This window comes from Pipra filicauda, unplaced genomic scaffold (genome assembly GCF_003945595.2).
Source record: "Pipra filicauda isolate LSUMZ 115617 unplaced genomic scaffold, ASM394559v2 scaffold215_size1667880_pilon, whole genome shotgun sequence".
Classification (NCBI taxonomy): Eukaryota; Metazoa; Chordata; class Aves; order Passeriformes; family Pipridae; genus Pipra; species Pipra filicauda.
Window position 1 is genome coordinate 811,953 of NW_024104327.1, and position 22,012 is coordinate 833,964.

Genomic DNA, 22,012 nt, shown 5'->3' on the forward strand with positions numbered 1-22,012 from the left:
CTGGTTTGTGGGGAACAGTTCACAAGTGCAGGAGAAAAATATTCTCTGTAGAGATAAGGACAAAGTGTGGCCAAAAAAATGCATTCTGTGCTGCTTGTGGTCTGAGGAAATGTTGTGGTCATGACAGATGCAGTGGAACCACGAGTCGGAGTCGAACTCCCAGAGCTCCGTCCCAGTGGTGGGTTCATGTGCCATCTGTGATCCTCCCTCCTGGAGCTGGCAAAGTACTGCAGTCCTTCTTCTGATTAGAAAGCCATTTTAGTGCACTTAGCATAACACTGTGAATATCCTCAAAATTTAGGGAACAAACGTGTAGGTAGAAGATAACACAGGGTATTAAAAAGCATGACTGGAAATTCAGGCCGTGAGTGTCCTCTGCACACAGTCAGAAACTGAGAGATTTAACTCCAGTGTCAGGACGTGAAGAAACTTTTGCCTTTCCTTTTAAAAGAAGTCTGTACACATTGATGCAGAAGAGTTTTCCAGGTAGCCTATGTTCCCCTTAGTCTGCCTGTATTTGGACAGTTCAGCTGCAGTGTTGGTTACTGACTCAACACCTCTTACAGTCGGGGCTTATTTTCAACCATCTGTTGTCTGAAAAATAGCTTTGCCAACAGAGATGCTCTAAAATTTTTAGTGACAATTAATGTGGCCTTCATGACATGTACTCTGGCTCTTAAATTATCGACCCAGGGAGTGGGTACAGCAGCAAGTTTGCTTGTGTGTGGTCTGAAAATTAAACTGCCACGTTTGAGAATACAGTACTCCTTCATGGTGTGTCACTAAACCTCTTCCATTTAAGTAGTGCAGTTATCTTTTTTTTGAACTATCCGCACCACTGGCTCTGAAATAGGTTTGGCTAAATTTGTAAGGTAAGGAAAATGTTCAGTGAAAATAATGCCATGAAGTTGCTAGGAGAGCAGTTGTGCTACAGAGAGTCAGTTCTCTCTGCTGAACTCAAGTGTACTGGGGATTAAAATAGTGGCAGGCTTGGTTTTCTCCTCAGGAAAGATTGAAGAGTTGAGATATTGCTGGTGGTACTTCAATACAAGTATCATGAGCTGCACAGGAGATAAGCACAATGTAAGTTGTGTTATTCTGAATGCATCCCGTGGTGTTATTTTACACCTGAAAATACGGGTTCAGTCTAAACTTCATGTGTGCTCATGAGAATTGTTTCACTGACCTGAGCAGTTGTAAACTTGGGCTCTTTATTTCAGGGAATGCCATGATCTTTGGGTTATTGCAGATGAGAAGCAATTTTTTATCTTTTAGTGACTGAGCCTCTCTGTTGGCATTTAGGATTTTACCATTCTTAAACACCATATAAACATAGCATAAAAGTCCCAGAATAGGTTCTGCTGGACTTGCTGCTGCTGGAAGTTACTCCTTTAAACAGTCTCACTTTTGATGCTGCAAATTGACTCTGAATACAGTTGGCATGAGAGAAATTCTGGGAATAAATATTTATTTCTCTGTAAACACTTCTTTCTTGGAAAAAGGAAGAGGTTTTTAAAAATACGAAAATATTGGCATTTCACTACCATTGTGCTTTCTGCTACTCGGAAAAATCTGAATTGAAGTGGGAGTGACTCATGTTTCAGGCTTTCAGAAAAATCTATTAAAAAGTTTGAGTGTTGATGTTGGAAAAGTCTCAGCTCACTTTGTTAAAAAAAAAAAAAAAAAAAGAGAAGAGTTTTTTGATACGCAGAAACCCAAAGGGGGGGGGCACAGTGTGTCCATGTTCCTTCCTCCCAAGAACTGTGCACAGACCCTCGAAGAAGCATCTCTCAAGGGATGAATTTGGTGCAAGCTACTCAGAATGACAATTATATTTAACAGATAGGAAAAAAACATAGTCTATCGAAAGTGGTTTGCAGTAAGATGTTAATTTGGAAATCTGTGGCATGAATGACACAGAGGAATCAACCATTCCTAATTAGAATGAAGGGGAAGCATATCTTAAATTTTTACATTGTCAGACTTCCTAAATTAAATAACTTTGGATTTGGTTAGTACTTAATAGATCTCATAAAGAGACAGTGTTGGGGCATTTCTTAGGTGCTGTTTTGCAGGAGCTGGTGTCTTGAAAATAGGATACGAATCTTGGATTCTGACCCCTTTGTGACTGCAAATTTCTTCACCTGTAAACTTGGCATAACTTAAAAAAACCATTACAGAGGTTTAAGTTTCTAGACAGAGGAGGGACTAGTTAAATAAATGCTAGCATTTTTAATATATAAAATTACTTTTTTGGCTTAATTTTTTTCTTAACCCCGAAATAAAGAAAAGATTGAATAAGGCTTGTTATAATAACTGCAAGGCAAGCATTCAAAACATTGATGCTGCTGTAAATTGTAGATGCATTATGACTGATGCCTTTTAAAAATAGTATTGCAGGGTTATATATATATTTTAATACATAGTTTCTTCAGTTTACAAAACAATTTTGTCAACTTTATCATTCTAGTTCATTCTTAACTTTAAAAACTTAGGTAGATTGTCTCATGTATCACCATCAATAGTTTTTACTTGAATAGTAATAAATTAAATATAAATTAATAAATTAGAACTTAACATTACCTATTAATAAGCCTGTGGAAATCAGACTGTCATTTAGTTCCTTGATTTTAGGATAAGATCCCCGACCAGTGACAAATAAGCTGCATTATATTGGATGTTCGATGCTAGGAGTAATTGAACAGGAGAAATATTTTTTTCAGGGATGAAAAAGATATTGAATACACAGAAGTAACCAACCCATCTTTTAGGAATAAGTTAGCATATTACATAATTATTTGTAGTTAAAATGCAGTAGGAGGGATGTAAATTACTTGCTATAAAGTAATTATTTTTGAGCAGAGGACCTGAATGCTGAATTTCCAGCCTGTCTGATAGGTAAACAGATGGGGAAATAGACTTAAAAATTAAGGGGTTTTGTAACTGCTCATAAATAAGAAAATAATCCTGGTCTTTCTTTAGCTGTTATGGAAGGACCTGTGTATACCTCATTTAAATAGCTCCTGAAAAGAATGTGGTGTTTAAGTAATACTGTAATTTCGTGTACACAGTGAAATCCCAATAAAGATTTAGTGCCTTATGCTTTTATTAGTAAATATTTGCTTAGGCTGTGCAATAATTTGTCTCATTCTTAGGGTATTTTCTATTACTCTTAAGCTAGGGGATGCCGCAAGTTTCACATTTACATATTAAATTGTCGGGTTTTGTAGCTGCTTTGTGTAGCTTAATGTGATGCTTGTCTTGTTTTGGAATTACCTGAGGTAACGTTTGTGTGTTTGGATGGCATGCACATATTGTTTATGATTCCTCAAACAGGTACAGAGCTTTGTTTTCTTGAAGGTTTATTGCTTCCTAGATAATTCCTGAGTGGACTCTTAAGCTTAGAAATACAGATACCAAAAAGATGCCTTTTGTTACTGATATGAAGAGTGAGGTAATGAGGATGGCCCTTTTGCTGCTGAACTTCTTTCTCATAATCCCGAAGCTAGTAATTTCCCACATCTTTTTGATGGATAGTAGCACGGAGAACAATGCCATTCCAAACATTCCCTGTTTTCTAGGAATGCCAGTGGAGGGCGTGGTCCTAGTTGGAGTGAGGCTGGTCACTGCTGTTGTGTGGATTGTCCTTGTGATGGAGCTGTGTCCATCACACCGGGCAGAGGCTGCTCTCACCTCCTGTGTTAGCACAGCTCTCACAGATTATCCCATATTTGTGTTGTGTGTTCTCCTCATCCCCATTCACTGTGTTTTCCAAAACTGGACCAAGAGCTTTGGGCTTGGCTGCTTCAGGTGCTGCAGCCACTATATCAGCCTTTATCCCTGTTATCTCGTGTACAGTTTTGTCTGTGTTTAACAGCCCGTTATAAAAGGATTCAAGTGTGTAACTAAAATGCACATAATTATTCAAGGTTTATCAGTTGAACAGTAGCACTTTGGATCACAGCTTGACAGGACTGAACATGTATAATGGTTTTTTGCACCCTCACTTGAATTCAAAACAGAGATTGCGAGGGAGTTGGAGTAATTTGGTTTATTTCTTGAAAAAAACAGACTTTTTTGACAGAATTGCCTGAGACTTCTAGAATAAAAATAATTTTGAAGCCAAAATTTCTGTTATAACCTCAGTGAGTATAAAATGTTACCTTTCTTTGACAGTATAACTGTTGCTTAATATTTGTCAATTCCTCTCATGTTGTCATATCCCAGGGACAGAATTAGAAAAGTTGTTTTCCTGAGTTAACATGCCTTAATAAGCAATATTTTGTTCTTACTTAACGATGACTTATCAAATGGCCTCAATGTCTTTAAAGCTGGCTTCAGTCGTGCTGGGGGATCTGGAGGAGCGACCAGGGAAATTCCAGGATTGCTTGACAGGGGCACCGTGTGGGATAGGAACTGCATAGGCAATGTCCTGGAAGAGGCCATGAACTGCTTTGCCGAGATGCAGAGGCAGACAGAGGAGAAATTCCGCATGTGGATAGAAAAGCTAACCCGTCTTGACACGGACGAAGAGAGCAAGCAGCAACTGGAGCCCAGGGAACCCAAAATTCAACTAGTTGGCCAAAGAATCCCCCCTACCACGCAGTCAGGGGCTTTCATACAGATGCCTGATAGCCAAGTACTTCCTCAGCAGTCGTTTAATTCTTACGTGGGCTATCAGAATGTCGATGCTACTCTCGAGTTTCCAGCGACTTTTAATAACAATTTTCCACCTATCTTTCCAGAGAATGGGAATATTGCAGAGCCTGATCTGAATCAATCATAAACTTAAGGGGGGGGGGAGAAGGGGAAAAGAAAATCAAATCTTTGCAATCTTGATGTTATTTTTGGATTATGCTGAAAAATGAGGTTTGCTTTTCTCTTTGTATTTGTTTGTTTTGTTTTCTCTTCTGGGTTTTACTGCCATGGTATCGTTTGGTTATTTCTAATTTATAGAGAATATATGTAGTTTAAAAAAAAAAAATCACAGCATACCCACATGCATGTGCCAGCACACACATATAAACACCTTTAAAGGTGTTGGGGAGGGGAACCACCCTAAGCTTTCATCACCAAACTTGGGAAAATATAACTTAGAATCCTTGTTTAGATACCCCAAAAGCAGTAGAGCTATGTTTGCTACAATAGGAGCATTCAGGGTATTCATCCAGATGCCCTTTTTTGCATGTTAAAACATTTATATAAGGAAATAAGTTTTATATTTAAGGAGGTAAAGTACTTTAGAGACCCAGACTAGATACAGACCCATGACATTTCCTTAACTCCACTTACTCACAAGTTTTGCAGCTTGAACACATCACACATTAGCTTTTTCTTCTTCCTTTTTAGGCAGAAGCAGTAAATAAGCTTACCTTAAATATTTAGAAAGAGATAGATATATATAACTGTGCACAACGGATTTTTACTTTTTTTTTTTGTCTCCCATCTAGTAGTTCATTTTCTGTCCAGATTTTTTTTTTTTTTAATCAATGTCACTGCAGTGTTGCACATGGCATGCTTATGGATGCAGCTGTCTTAAACTGTGTGCACAAATAGGCACATGTATATATATATTTATATATATGTGTGTGTGTTGTGTGTGTGTTTGGTTTGGGTGGAAGTCATTCCACTAATTCCAGGTGTCCAGTTTGCTGTTCCCTGGGTCTCCTTCTGAGTCAGTGGGAAGAGATAAGCCCCTGCTGAGGATGTCTCCTCCCAGCAGTGTCTTTCTCTTCCATTAGTTGTCCAAACCTCCCTTATCAGCAGTTTATACGAGATAACTTTTGGCTGAATTGAGGTGGGATGAGTCACACCCAACCTGTGCACACAAAGCACTGCTGCTTCCCTCCTGTATATATGGACAAACCACATCCTTCATGCTGGAATAAAAATAGTCCTGTCTGCCCCAAGATAAGCACCAGTCAGGGGATGGATTGGTTCTTGGCACAGGAATTTGAAGGGAGGCTTGACAGCCAGATAAGTAAACACCATGGTGGTCTGAAGGGCTGCTGGTCTGGGTCAGACTGAACCATGCTTGAATGCCACTGAAATCATTATTTACTTGTGATGGGGAATGCCAGAGCATTAGTTTCATTTAAATAATACAAGAATTTGCTGTTGTGTGGATTTTTAATTTTTTTTTTTTTTTAATACTAAGAGTTATCCTGAATAGGCAGGCTTGAAACTGTGATGTTTAAAGTAGGATTAATTTAAAGTGTGTATTAGAAGTCTCTACTTAATTCTTACTTACTGTTGTTACAGGGATTTTTTTGGTCACCTCTGTGTTAAGGCCTTTCTTCATGGGAAGTAACTTCTCTGTAGCTACCAAAAAATGTATATTTATCATCAGGTAGAACTTGATAAAAGTTTTGAATGCAAATGCAAATCAAAATTCTTACAGTGGAAATTGGAGGTGTGCACAGACATAGTTTAAGTAAAGAGAACACTGTAGGTCTCCTTTAGCTGTGTTACTTTGCTTTTTAAACCACAGTCACTTTTTTACTAGTTATTTTAGTGTGATTTGTTTTCTTCCTGTTGGAACTAACCACAGTATCTTCTGTAGATCTGGCTTTTTTTTTTCCCCCCTCCCTGAAGTCAGTGGGAGTTTTTCCATCAATTTATGTGGCGGTTTGGATCAAACCTGTAACAGGAACTCAAGAAATGCTTTTTGTTATCAGCATGATACTCACACTGGTCTTTTAACATTATTGTTGCCATAGACTTTTTTCTTTTTAAGGTATGTGATGCCTTCATTAAAAAAAAAAATTAGGTTAGAGAGCTGTGTTATTTTCAGAGTAACTGTTTGAAAGACTATGCAGGAGATAATTTTTAAGTACTGGGATAAAGTTCTTTTCAGATCACCTTCATGCATAATTTTTATACAAAGATTTTGATATGAACTTGTTAGAAAACTCTCTCGTCTGAAATTGTGTGCATTTCAGGTAAAAGTTAAACGAGTTATTCTGTGTTTGATTGCAATTTGATCAACTTGTCCTCATCTGTTTAAAATACAAGATCCTTCAGGGAAGAGTATTTGCTGATATAAAAAAATCACCAAAATGGATCCTTCTGGTGTTCATAGATTTGATACCTATATATATATATATATATATTTAAATACCTTTATGATGACAGTAAGAGCAGCATATTTTAAAGCATGACAACTTTATAAATCTTCCCCTGCATGCAGAAGCAGCTTTTTGCAGTGATTGGTTTCTTTTAATGTGTATGTCTGTAAGCATGCCCTTAACCTTTTTTTGTAAAATAATATATAGAGAGCAATTAGGTATTTCAGAACAAATTGTGTAAGGAGTTCAGCTGAACTTATTTATCTCTCAGACTGAAACACCTTTACATGTGGATCTCATAAATGGATAATAACTTCATTAGGGATGTAGCCAGTGAAATTCTGCCAATCTTTAATATGTTGGTCAGGTAGTCTTTAAAAAATAATAAAAAAAAAATAATTAAAAAAAAGGAAAGAAAAAGAAAAATACTGAAATAATTCAGTGTATTAATAGATAAAAATATGGATTTGTTTACTGCAGGCAACAAATTAAAACCTTTTATTTTTATCCATCACTGTTAGTTGTTATTTTCAATGCAAGCAGCTGTGAACATGAGAAAACAAGCAGAGGATGACAGTAGTTGAGCATACAGACCTTGAAGCTGTACTCTTTCTAGGATAAAATTATCTCAAGGCACCCAGAAGACTGAGAGAATAATTTATATGAGGTATAATTTTAACTTAGTTTCCCCACAAAAGCTACCTAGTGTTAAAAACACCTGTGGTTGTAAATGGTAAATATTCTTTGGTCACTCTTTCCACTTGGCTCAAAACTGGAGCTGAATCTTCAGCTTTGTCATAAATCATCTCCTTTGAAACGAAGAGTGTTTGTTGATCCACACAGCTGGATATCTGCTCCACGAGCTGGGTTTCCACGTGAGGAATTATGTTTGGCCTGAAACTGAGAGGGGAACCCCTCCTTTCTGCTGTTCAGGTGTAGTATAACCTACCTGATGAAGGACTTGGCAGCCTGTGCCATTTAACAGGAGCATCTCTCTTCTACCTTTGTGTTCTGAATCTGAGAGATTCAGAAACCAACCTTCAGATTCCGATACTAGTGATGAGTCTCTGTTTTAAGTGTGTGTGGCAGCCTTTGGCATCTCTTTGAGAAAACAGATTCCCAATATAGAGTTTCAGATTTTTATTTTTTTTTTTCCCTCCTGGGAATATTTCTACTATATTACACGGCTGCTGTTAAATTTGTTGTGATTTCCATTACAAGCTCTTATTTCCAAAGAGCTTTGATTAGAAACTTTCAGGGAGTTAAAATTTCTTCAGCTGAAATTTTGACAAAGATTTTAATCTTACCCATTCCGTGTTTCATGAGAGCTGTCTGACTTATTTAAGACTATTTTAGGATTATCAGAAGGAAACTCTTCTACTTTCCCAGAGTTGCATTTTGAATGTATGTTTATGCTCACATCTCATCAAATCACTTCAAAACCACCACCTTTGACAAGTAGAGGAAAAATCAGTAGGAGTTTTGCACAGACGTGGAGAACCACCGATGATAATTTAGTTTCCCTAATTGCCCTGGGTTTTATACTTCAGAATGGTGTAAAGAAACATTCTAGTTCCTTTAAGGAATTTTACTTACGGTTTGAAAAAGTCACATGCATCGAGTCAGATCAGCTGGTGTAGATGGTGTAGACTGGTGTAATTCCAGGGATGATAGTGCCAGTTTAAACTTACCTGGCCTGTTCACAGAATCCCAGAATGGTTTGGGTTGGAAAAGAGCTTAAAGCTCATCCAGTCCAACCCCCTTGCCATGGGCAGGAACACCTTCCCCTCTCCCAGGTTGCTCCAAGCCCTATCCAGCCTGGGCTTGGACACTTCCAGGGATGGGGCAGCCACAGCTTCTTTGGTCCAAGCTCCTATATTGTCATTGTAAACATTGAATTACATGTTTTCAGTGTGGGGGCTGTTTCAGCAAGGGAGCAGTGGAATACCTGTGATGACCCCAGAGCTGGAATTTAGCAGCAGGTAAAGGAAGTAAGTCTTTATATAAATGCTCAGTTGAAATTCTACTAAATGTCAAACTGACACTGCAGTAAATAAAAATTTAAAGGGTTTCTTCCTAGAATTGGTCCCTTTTTAGGAGGCCTTAGATGTCCAGGGGCTTCAGTGTGCAGTGGTTTTGCAGCCTTGGCTGCAAGTTCTTCCACAGGTAGTTCGTGCTGCTTCCCTGTCCCTCCAGTAGGGTTTGGTATGGAAGGTCTTTAGGAACTTCCACCCTTCACACACTGATTTCTCCGAGGATTTTGGGTTTTGCTTCAGATAAAACATCTGAATGGTCAGGTTTTATTTAGAAAAAAATTAACATACAACATAAACCAAATTCAAGTTAAGGCGGTGAAACTGTTTTCAGTTTTTCTGTTGCAAAAATAACTGAGCAGGGACAAACAAAAAGACAATGTAAAATCCTCAGTGTCATTTTTAACAGTATTGGGACAAAATAATTCAGGCAGAAACACACATCTGTATTTTCTTAAGTTCAGTGTCTTTTAGTGTTTGTGCAGAATTGTGAGGTGTTTTTGTCTGAGCTGCTAGAGTTGAGACTGGAAAACTAATCTTAACTTCAATAAAACAGGATTACATTTGGCAGTTATGTTACAAATTGAAACATATTTATTATCACTGGTTTCTCTTATTAATATATTTTATCTCTTCCTGTATCCACATACTGTAAAACTCTTTTAAAAATAATATTTCAAGGGCATTAAGAAATTAAATCCTAACCCCATTGATACTAGTAGAAGTTTTCTGCTGGTTTTAATGGTTTTAATTTCATCTCATTAAAAATTGAATTTGCTCTGCAGTTTTTGGCCAGAGAATCCTTCAGCTGACCTTAAGGGGAGTCTGTGCCTGATGAGGGTTTGTAATTCAGGCCAGTTGAGCAGATGTTTTTAAACTAATCAGGGTCTGCAGTGTGGCTGCTGCAGTTACACGTGGAGGCGTTGGAACAAACGTGCTGCGTGATGTGTGCTGTAGAAGCCAAAACATTTGGGCTGATTGACAGAGATGGACAGTTACCTTGCAAAAACACGGAGCTGGAAACCGGTTCTTTCTCAGAAATTTTACTGGTCTCGTGGTGTTGGATCAGCAAAATGAAGGCACATGGAAAACAGGCTTATTAAGTTAGGAGGGGTTTCAAACGCAGGCTGATGGAGCAGGGGATTATTCTGGACCACCAAAAAGCTGTGTCAGTCCTTCCAAGGGAAGATGCAGTTTGTCCTTGCAAAAATGTGATGTTTTTCTGGAGGGGATGTGTGTTTGCTGCCTTTTCCTAATGTAAGCTGTGTTTACACGGGGAGTTTTGTGGGTTTTTTTGGTTTGTTTTTTTTTTTTGCCTGTCATGGCTGTGTAAGGGTGGGATGGTTTCCAAAACCCTCCTGAGACGCTTTTGCAAGTGAAACGGGGGAAGAGATCTGGCTAATATATCTGTTGCCATAATTAATGCGTTGTTAGGCAGCATCACAGAAAATAAATCCTATACGGGGATATAAAGTGGATGCCACTTCCCAGTGTTTTGAATCCACAGCCATATTCCATGTGCCTTTGCTTAACGCACAATGAAAAATTATTTATTATCTTTATTTATAATTTGGTAAAAAGAATCCGAGCTATTTTCCATCTAGTCATCAAAAAGCCTGAAAGAATGAATGTTGTTCAGCAAGACTTGAATTTTTGAGATCTCTTTTCACGTGATACATTAAAAATTGCACAGTCTGAGAACAGATAATAATTTGATCATGTTGTTTTGATTTTATTTTATTATCATGGTTAAAAAAAACCTAAACACAAAAGCTTTACTGTATGAAATGAAGAAAAATGTGAGGAAAGTGGATTCACTGATAAAGTTCACTTTATAATTTTAGAGAGAATGTTGTTACACTACTATTGATTTTATTGTATTTACAATGTATTATTTGCTTAACCTTGTAAATTTAGAAATGTAACTACTGTAACCTGGAATAAATAAATAAATAAATAAAAATAGCAATGAAGTGGTTCATGTTGTTAAACAACATAAAAAAGCAGACATGATCTGCCCCCATCCCCCTCTGTGAATTGTTGTAGGGTTGAGCTAGTTTGTGCCATTTGAACTTTGCATACTTTTGAAATGGCAGCTCTGGGTCATGTTTTAATTAATACCAGGTTTCTGTTGCTTATCTAAAACAAAAAAACCTGTCACTTATAGTCTTGTGTATCAATACTTTCTGCTTGGATCAGTTACTGATGTGTCTACTACTGTAAAGCTATTTTGACAAGTCGCCTAAGATAAATCTTTTAGGTTTTGGCACACAAAATATAATTATTTCTATTACAGTGATGATCAGCTGATCTTAAAATTTATAAGGGTATTTAAGTCCCTTAACTCTGTGTTTTGTGTAATCTTGCAGTAAATGGGGTTATCTCTTAAATTTAAGCACCAGTTGTAAATGAGGGCATTCTTAGGTATTTTATTATCTTAAAATGTCTCAGTGTTCTCATTTGTTATGTAGAAATAAACGCAATTTAGAGTACTGAGACTGAGACCATCAGTGCCCACATTCACAGCAAAGTTGTTGAGGTGAGGCTTGCAATTACCTCTTGTGTAGCCTTTTTAGCAGTTGTACCTTTAGCAAAAGCATTCCTAAGCACTATTTTTATACTCCCCCAAAAAATCCACCACTTAAAAGTAGCTCAGTAATTGGAAGGGAGTGTTGTTTTCAGCAAAGCCCAGCTCCTCTGCCTGTTAGCCTTGAGCAAGCTGCAGATCTCTGCCTGCCTCAGTTTCCCCTGTGGGTGGACGGAGGTTAATAACCACCTTGGAGCTCTTCCAGGTCCACTAATGGAAAGCTTTTTGTAAGAACAAGGTGCTGTAATTATTGCTGCTGTTATAACTGTACCTGTTCTGTGTGTCTTAAAGCTTGGGGTGATACTCACACCTAAATATGGCTCTGTGTCTTTCCCTTGCAAGAGTCACTGATGACTCCAGAGGGCAATTCAGACCACAGAAATTAGGCTTTTAATTTCAAAACTATTTTAACCGGGATAGTCCTCTGGAGATTTCAGTCTTCTTCCACTACTTGTAGAGGAAACATAGCAAAGTTTAAATCCTAAGGCAGAAGTTCAGCTTGCCAAACTTGAGCACTGTAAAAGTGAGGTGTCTTGGGTAAGGCGGTGCCTAAGCTCTTTCTGTTTGCTGGGGAAGCAGGGGAGATGGAGATGCTCCAGGCTGCAGTTTCCAGGATGGGATTACCTGGCTGAAGTTCTTCTCTCTGGCTACAGCGGGTGGGAGTTTAGGTGATGAGCTCAGCACTGCATGACTAAGTAAGAAAGCTAAAGAGAAATAATGGCTTATAATCACAGAATGGTTTGGGTTGAAAGGGACCTTACAGCTCATCTTTTTCCAACCCCCCTGCCATGGGCAGGGACACATTCCACTAGACCAGGTTGCTCCAAACCCTGTCCAACCTGGCCTGGGACACTTCCAGGGATCCAGGGGCACCCACGGCTTCTCTGGGTAACCTGTGCCAGGGCCTCACCACCCTCCCAGGAAAGAATTTCTTCCCACTGTCCCATCTATCCTGCCCTCTGGCAGTGGGAAGCCATTCCCCCTTGTCCTGTCCCTCCAGCCCCTTGTCCCAAGTCTCTCTCCAGCTCTCCTGGAGCCTCTTTAAGGGGCTCTTAAGTTTTCCTGGAGTCTTCTCCAGGCGAACCCCCTCAGCTCTCCCAGCCTGCCTCCATAGATTTCAAGGACTAAATTCCTCATTCAGGTTCTGCCAGCTAATAACCTTGTGTTTCCTGTGCAGTTGATACTAAGGCTGAAACTTTATGGTTGATTCCTCCCTTTTTGCTTGTGCTGCCATTACAATGAAGTAAAGGGTGACAGGAGTGTGGATCCTACAAGGTTGTTTAGATTGCTGAGTGCTGACATGTGGCTCTGTGAAAAGCATGGGAGCAGGTAGCAGATGAGAAATTATTGAATTTTCTCTGTTGCAAGCTTAAAATGAAAGCTGATATGTGTAGACATGGATTTTTGTGCATGTGAATTCTGATTCAGTTGTTCTGAGCGGAATTAGTTTTGATGAGCTGTGTAAATTGAGGGAGAATTGGGCACTTGGAAATGCTGTCCCCATGATGACCTCTCCCTCTGAATTCTTTAAAAATAAAGAAAAAGAGCAGACTTTCCCTCCCCCTGTTAGCATTAAATGTCAACAGCTGTATTTTGCTGTTGGTGCTTATTAACTTTCAGCCTTGCCTTTTTCAAGCATTTATTGCTTTAGAAATGAATTAATGCTTGTCACCAGGGAAATGTATGTCTTCCAGCTATCTTGGGTTCTCAAAAGATGCAATTTTTCTTAAGTAGATTGTTTAAATTACTGACCAGGGAACCTCCTAATTGTTCTACATTAAGTTTTGGTTCTGGCATGGTTTGTCTTGATGTCTGTTTTTTAATCTGTTGAAATCCTGTTACAGTCAGTAATTATTTGGAGTGTCTCTTTTGTAAAGAAAAGATGATGAATTACACCATTGGTTGTAGTTAATCCTTTTACTTTTTCAACCTGAAAGCATTTTTTCACTTTATTTCCTAGCTGAAACCAGTTGTCCTTATTTTTTGCTACCACACATTCACTTTGCATCACATCATTGGAGGATCACCTAGTTGGTTAGGCAAGTATTACTTATTTCCACATTTAGCCACTCCTGTCCCATCCATGTAGCACTCAAAAAAGAAACAAGCTTTTGGAAACAGAGGAGATTTAGAAGATATATTTTTTTATATGCTTTCACTGCAACTTTCATCTGGTCGTAGTTGTCTGCAACTTATTTTATTGGGTTTGGGGTTTTTTTTGTTTGTTTTTTGTTTAAACAGATGTAAGCATTTATAGCTTATTTTTTCTTTTATAAATATTGGGAATCCCAGGATTTGTTGCAGCATCATGGCCATTATCTTGGCTTTGTAGGTAATTTACTAGTGATAGATATGGATAAACCTAGAGTCGAGTGCCTTTCATTTCCAAATCTGATCCTGAAGGCAAGGCTGAGAAAAGCAAAAAGTAGATCTCTGCTGTGACTGCTTCGTAAATAGGCAGCTTGTTTGGTTTTTTTCCCCACAGATTGTTAAATTGGTGGCTATTATGCTGACAAATATAATTGCAGTATGTAAATCATATTGAAAATATTTTTGTCTGTTTGATGTATACTGAATTTAAGCTAAGTTATAAGGTGTGCTGTTTGGAAGTGTGGAAGATACAAGAGTGGAGCTACAGATAACAAGTTTATGCTTGTATTTCCTACTGATGAAGACTTTCACACAAGTTATTTCTATGGGTAGGTGATGAGAATATCACTCTGCATGTATATACATTTATTATACATTTTTGCATGATTATACATGTAGGAGTGGTACAATTTTGACTTGAGACTATTCGTGCCTTTTGTCTAAATACAAATTTTACTCGTTTAGGCATGTCTATCTAAAAATCAATTTTCGCTTCTGCTTTTCGGAGATCTGAGTAAGAAGCGAAGGAAACAAAGGCCCGAAGGAACAGTCCAGAGCTCCTGAAATTTTAGATAACCCATTGAAAAAAATGGTCAAACAGTCAATATTGTACTTGACCCTCGTATCTTCTGCACTCGACTGTTTATTTTTATAGCTCACATTATATATGTTCACGCTGAACTCTGATGATAAGACTGAAGGAAAACATGCCTCTCATGACTCAGTCCGGTCGTAACTCCTGCACGTAATTTAATCATCAGCTGTCACAAATAATTAACTGAACATCAGCCAGCTTAATTCTGAACTCGGTATTCCATTATTTTGTAATTGCCTTTTAAAAAGACAAAGATTGCCTTTCAGTTAATTATCAGGGCTTCTGTTCCAGTCATGATCATCAGCGTTTCACGTTGCGAACAGTTTGGTCTTTAAATACATTGGCATTTAACTACTCATTTATTTTTGTCGGGTCTGTTTTTAAGTTTGTAATGTAACATCGTTTCATGGAATTGTTGTTCTGGGGGCAGGTCTGATCGGAAATGTTTTGTGAATTTCTTTGTGCCTTGCTGCCAAACTGATCTTTAGTATGACTTAAGCAATATGTTGCTCTTTAATGAAATGTGTTGCTAACCACAAAATAGGCTTTTCCTGAAGATAGTGAGTTGAATTATAGTTCAGGCACCAAGCTGCTAAAACACCCCCTTCCCAAAAAAAACCCCAAACCTAAAAAAAAACCTCGGAGGAACAGCTTTTCAGAGAATTAAATTTGAGACTTTTATTTCATCGTGTTCTTTCTCTCTTCAGCAGCCACTTACCTCTCCTAAAAGAAAACAGGTTTTTTTTTCCTGAGAAGGCTTTTCATTTTATTCTTTGTGACTTTTAAAGATTTCTTTAGTCGCTTTGTAACTCTGAAGGTTGGGTCTTCCTGAACACATTCCTAGTTTATGATTATTTTGTGTTATCCCTTACAAGTTACACCCTCCGTGTATCACACAAAAAGTCCTACGGGCACTCAACTTTCAGAACCTCCCTGGGGCTAAAGAATTGCAGCAGCAAAGTTGCTGAGCTTTGGCCCAGCCTGTGTTTCTGTTTCATCCTTGTTTTTGTGGATGAAGCCTTGGCCCAAAGAAAAGTTTTGATCCTCTCATTTGGGGATGGGGAACTGCAGGCACTTTCATCTACTCTGAGTCAATAAGCTGTAGCTGGGGCAAGGCATTTGAGCTAAAACACCCACATCCTTCCAGAATTGCATTATTTATCCATTCTCTCTGCTTTCACATTAATCTTTGTCTTGAATTTGCCTGGTTTTTTTCTGAGCCTCTTCTGTTTCTGGTATGCTTTCCAATTATAAGTGATTTTCATTCATCACAAAGAATTTAGTCGGTGCTAACAAAATAGATAGAAAAATAGCTTTTTGTTATTCCTCAAGAACAGATTTCAGAATCACGTAAGCAATTTTATCTCCCTCTTTCCTCCTTTATTATGGTGGCCAAAAATGCATATGGTAATCCTATTGAATGAAAAGCATATTTTCTCATTGTACATATATTTTTGTTTCTTGTTATTCTTGATCTTAAAAAGAAAAACCAACAAAACGAAAACCCAACAAAACAAAACACAAAAAAAATTTGCAATTTTTAAAAATTCCCCTGCCCTTGACAGGTAAATGTTATGAAAGGAAAGTTGCCTAATGTTAAAATTTATTGTTACTGGATCAGCTATATGAAAATGTTAGATTTATTCAGTCAGCCCTAATAAAATAATGTAACCTGTCACTTGACTTTTGTAAAATTCTCTAGATAAATACCTTGTCTGCCAAATTTAATGTCCTGTAACTTTTTATCTTTTATTTTAAAGTGGAGGTTTTATCTTTTAAAGATTGTAAATGTAATGTTGTCAGATACGGAGATGTTTATGGGTTAATGTAAAAAATACGCAAATAACCGATACTTTGATAAACGTGTTTCTCTTACACTTGTGTTTTCTGTGTATGCCAAAGTTAAAATGTCTCTGTAATCCCAGACTATGTTCATTAACCGAAGTTTAATAATTCATATAATTCATTGCTATAAACTGGAAGAGCTCCACATAGGATGTTGCATTAATCCTTAAACAAATTATTTGTACGTTCAGAGGTGCCTTTCACACTTCTAACCCGTGCTGCTTTTCTCTCCTGCAGATGGACCCCCCATTGTGGCTCACTATGATATATCAGACACAAACTCGGACCCAGAAGTGGTAAATGTGGACAATCTCTTGGCGGCTGCAGTAGTTCAAGAGCACAATAGTCAAGAGTCGGGATCTGCCTGGAGAACCAGAGGGCTGCTGGATGAAATGAGTGCTGACACAGGTTTGTTTAAATTCTCTGCCTCTGACATTTGTTCCAGCATCGCAGCTGGTGTCTCTCCCTTTCTTTCTCTCAGTATTCTTGTAGTTTATACAGCTGTGAAAGCTCCCTGTGTGAATTTTGTGAGAAGACAGGGCAGGTGCTTATTAAAAAGGTGTGATATTTATTCCAAAATAAAACTGACAGAAATTGACAAAGATTCCTGCAATGTATTTTGGACACTAGTTTTCTTAATTATTTTTTTCTCCTCCTTTTCCCTCTAAGTAGTATGGGAAACTTAGGTGTGGGGTTTTGTTGTTGGGAGTTTTCTTAAATGAAAGTGAACTAAACTCGTTCCTGAATGATTGATTGTGATGGCCCATGCCACCAGCCAGTCAACTGGTCATAATCTCATTTTGCATTTTGGAATTGTCTGTGTATGTCTTTTAATTTTTGTTTATCTCTTTATATCTTTAAAATGTGAGCATTAATTGTTCCCATATTCCATCCGCATTTCCAACATCCCTTAGAAAACTGGACAGCCCAGCATCAAGTAAAGATGAAGGGTGAAAAGATGCTGGTAGGTGGGCTTAGCATCTAGAGAGAGCAAAGAAATTCCCTTCAGGAAAGCAAGGGCAGGAGTACTGTGGAAGACTTCAGAGAAGTTCATGTAGCTCATAAAAATTGTTCAGCTTCACTTAAGTGCTCGTAACTCTTCACTAACAAAAGACTTAAACAACAACGTGAAACGTTTCTGTGCTTTGGATGCCACCAGGGAGTATTTCCTATCGACTTCATCCCACAGCCTGGTGTGCCAACACACTGCCTTCCTTTCCATTTGATATTTTAATACCCACCTCAGGATTTTTAGCTTCATAAGACACAGTTCTTTCCTGCCATGGTGGAGCACAACAGGTTTGTGTTCTATGCTGTGTTTTCCAAATGTGTCCTGCCACAGGGCACCCACACTGGGAGTGTCGTGGTGGCTCTGAGATACTTTTCATTGTCTGTAAGGCTTAAAGAAATACAAATATGTGGCTTTTTAAAAGAGATATTCCAGCACTGTGGAGTTGACAGGTCCATAATTTAAATATGAGAATCCATGTGCATTATTTTCACTGTTGCCCCTGACTGGATGTTGTTCCAGCCTTTTTGAAGCTCACCTACGTTTTCCAAGCTCATTGGTATTTTTTGCAGGATAACAGATGACTGGCAGCTACTTGCCCACTAACAAGCCCCATCCTCTATCAAGTGATTTTTAAAAGAATTAGAACAGCTGAAATCATCTGAATTATATAGCACTAATGGATTGGTACTGCAAAGGAGTGTAAGGAAATAAAAAGTAAAGTTTCTTACCCAGCTTTCTTCCACTTTCCACCTAAAATGCTGCAGTGCTGGTACAAATTTTTCTTCCTTCCTCCACCTATATCCAAGGGGACTTGCAAGGTAGAGCTTGTAAAAGAAAACTAGAAAACTTTAAGAGACTTCTTCATCCCTGGCCCTGTGGGAACATGTTCAAACAGATTTGGTCCTGGTGCCTTGGCCGTGTCAGCAGCTGAGAGGATGAATCTCTTTTTCCTCCTGCACACACCTTGTCCCAGAGCCCTGCAGCCTCTGTACACATCTGACTGCACCTTTGTCAGTCCTGGCCTTTTCCTACCCTGTCTAGGGTTGCACACTGGGAAAGCAGAATTTTCAAATCTTGCACCTTGTTCACAAATTTAATCTTCAACCAGCATCTAGTTTAGCAGACATGAAAGAATGTGTTCCCATGGGAAGACAACAACAACTTAAGCTCTATCTCAGTGAAAAATCTTACTGTGCTATCACATCTTTGTGCATGGGCAAATATTTAGGGGCTGTTTTGCAAGCCCTGGTGTTGTAGGGCAAACAAGGCATCACTTCAGGCATCATCACAACATTTGTGCAAAGAAATTAACAGCGTGGGCATGTTATAAGGCATGAAATTTGTATGGCCAGAGGCTGTAAATCTGTCTTTGTGCTGTAATCCTGATTTATATCAGCTAATCTTGCAATGTTTACTCTGCTAATCATGGTTTCACTACTGCTGATTATCTTTTTGTTGTCTGAACTTTAAATTATGGTAATATATGAAAGCTTTTTGGGACTACAGTTTTATACCTCTGAGGGTTCTTCTTGGGGCTGTTTAAAAGCTGCTCTGCTTTACCCCTCTGTCAGAAATTAGCCTGTCTAGAAGAAGGTGCAGAAGGGTGGTATGGCATTAATACAAGATACTACAGCCATCCAGTTCCATCCCCTGCCATGGGCAGGGACACCCTCCACTATCCCAGGTTGCTCCAAGCCTTCTCCAACCTGGCCTTGAACACTTCCAGGGATGGGGCAGCCACAGCTTCTCTGTGCCAGGGCCTCACCACCCACACAGCCAAGAATTTCTTCCCAATATCTTATCTAACCCTGCCCTCTGACAGTTTGGAGGCACCAGCACATGAATCAAAGTCTCTGAGCACTCCCATTTCATGTTTCACTGTCTGACCAACCACTTCTAATAAAGAAATAGCCATGACCCATTTTTGGGCTTTCTGGCAGTCAGTGATATTTGCCAAGAAACTTTCAGCTGAACTGTAATGTTAGGAAAAGTCTGCCTGGGCTATTAATTCATTTTAAGTTCAGCTGACAAACATTTTTTGTCTTGTGACGTGGAAATTACCCCTTCAGGCACCTGGCAGCACATGGGTTTCCTTCCCTTGCTAGTCCTGATCAGATGTTGCACCGGGGGTCTTGGCTTTCCAAAAACTGAACATACAGCCCCTACAACAGTCTCTGCCCCTACAAGAAAGGTGGAGGGAGACTATTTACAGGAGCATGGAGTGACAGGACAATGGGAAGTGGCTTCCCACTGCCACAGGGCAGGGTTAGAGGGGATACTGGGAAGGAATTCTTCCCTGTGAGGGTGGTGGGGCCTGGCACGGGTTGCCCAAAGAAGCTGTGGCTACCCCTGGATCCCTGTAAGTTTTCAAGGTCAGGTTGGACAGGGCTTGGAGCAGCCTTGGATAGTGAAAGGTGTCCCTGCCCATGGCAGGGAGGTGGAATGAGCTGAGCTTTAATGTCCCTTCCAAGCCAAACCATTCTGTGATTCTATTTGCATCTTTTCCAAGTGCTTAAAGCAGTCATTAGAAGGTTTCCCTGGCACTTGTTTCAAGTTTAATTTCTTCTCTTTCTGTCCCCTTGATCTGCCTGGAGGTATAATCAGTTCTGCATGTTCTCACACCTTTGAAATCCTTCAGATCATTATTGCTTCCTCCTCCTCTCATCTTCTGAGGATGTGTCCACTCGAACTGGATACACATAAAATATTCACCTCCTCTCAAATTGCCAGCACGACAAATGATTGTTCCCCTGTGTAATAACAGCTGAGCAAGTGGTTTCGGAGAAGTTGGTAGTGTCACCTACTTCAGGGCTGCCCAGCACCCCCCCCAGGCTAATGACAGACAGTAGAATTAATTGTCTTCTCTTTTTCCTAAAAAAAAAAAAAAAAAAAAAAAGAAAAAAGAAAAGAGTAGAAGTTAAATCTTTTCATTAATTGATTTTTTAAAAAAATCTATTTCCTGTGAAAGAAATAATAAATTTGTCTGCTTTGTGTTTTCCATGCAAGTTTTATTTAATATGACTCAACACAGCTTCACTAATTGGGGTGCAGAACCTTCTTAGGGGTACTTGGCAGGAAAGACAAAAACCTGCCACACTTGCTGTATTTAGAGAGGTTTTGTTGTTTGACAGACTGATGAACTGGATAGCATGGAGGAACTGTAATTAAAAAAGCCCTGTAGTATATGGGACTTAATGAAAACCAGATTTTTTTTCAAATATTTTTAATAATGTTAGAGCAGATGTGTGAAGCAGCACAGCCAGAAACTGATGGGTTTGCTGTGTTTTTTCATTGACCAGCTTCTCCTAGTTTTCTATTAAAAGAAAATAAATTAATTTCCTTTCATGTGTGTGATGTTTCTGTCCAGCATATAGGCCGTGTTTGCCACAGTGTCATTGAGTTTGGTTAGATTGTTTTGTATTTTTAAGTTAAAGGGATTTAAGCACAATCTAACTCTTAGCATTGTTGCAAAATTGCATCTGGAAATTCTAATTGCATCAGGAACAGTCGGTCTGTGTTCACATTTGTATCATAACACCATCACTAGAGCTGTTTGACACTGGTTAAATTTAGTGTATCAGGTGATGAACTGGAAGTTGAATGATTTGATCTAATAAGATTTTCCAGTCTCAGTGTTTCAGTCCCTTGTTTGTTTGTTTTTGTTGTTAGGTTGAGAAACTCCTTTTCCAGTGGCTTCTGAGTTGTGTAAGCTGTTAAACATAGGCTGTATTTCCATTTTCACCATCCATAGGTCGTTTGGATCCAGGCTTCCTTGCAGGTGACAAAACCTCTTCTGGTAATGCCCAGGCCAATGAAGAAATTAATATTGCCTCTTCTGATAGCGAAGTAGAGATTGTTGGAGTTCAGGAACATGCCAGGTATGAGTTATTTTTTCTTGCTCTAATAGTTATTTCGATGCAAGAAACAACATTGCAGTTGTTTCTTCTGTTCTGCTGGTTACAGTCATGTCAGAATGTGTTTCTCTTTAGAACTTGACCAACCTGATAAGTATTCAGATTAAACTTTGATATCTTGATATCTTTGATACTTGATAATGTTTGATATCAAACATTAACTGGCTAAAGGTTTGTGGTATTTAAACACCAAATATTGAGATACCAAATGTACATACATGAGGAATTCAGAGTTTAAAGCAATATGTGAACATGCAAAAATATTTATGTGGGTTCTTGTTTCCTTTCAAAATATGAAGTTTTTTATCAGCTTCTACTTTGCTTAATTAATCAGTAGTTGTAAAAATAATATGAATTTTTCAATGCCTAGTGTCATAAGATAGCCCCTCTAGATTAAAAACTGGATCATTATGAATCTTGCTTTTATTTCAAGGTACAAGAGAGTTCAAATCCCAAAAGCAGATGAGGGTAAGGGTCCAGAGGTTTCTCTCAAGCTCAGATAAAAACCTGTCCAGCTAGGCTTCAGTTGTTATTCTTGATTGGCATTTTTTGCCCTCACTCTTCGTCTTTAGTCTATGATCTTTCCTTG

The 22,012-nt window shown here is 38.6% G+C and overlaps 1 protein-coding gene across 3 annotated transcripts in view; it reads left to right on the plus strand.

Moving 5' to 3' along the window:
• Positions 1–22,012, plus strand: part of CUNH18orf25 (chromosome unknown C18orf25 homolog) — a 42,762-nt gene that overhangs the window by 17,033 nt on the left and 3,717 nt on the right. For 2 of the 3 annotated variants that reach the window (XM_027719993.2, XM_027719991.2), the window contains 2 exons: positions 16,735–16,905; positions 21,261–21,387. In XM_027719993.2, the coding sequence (XP_027575794.1) occupies positions 16,735–16,905; positions 21,261–21,387 (298 nt within the window). Of the gene's footprint in view, positions 1–4,331; positions 4,889–16,734; positions 16,906–21,260; positions 21,388–22,012 lie in introns of those variants that run through there. The other variant, XM_027719995.2, reaches the window with a different exon arrangement.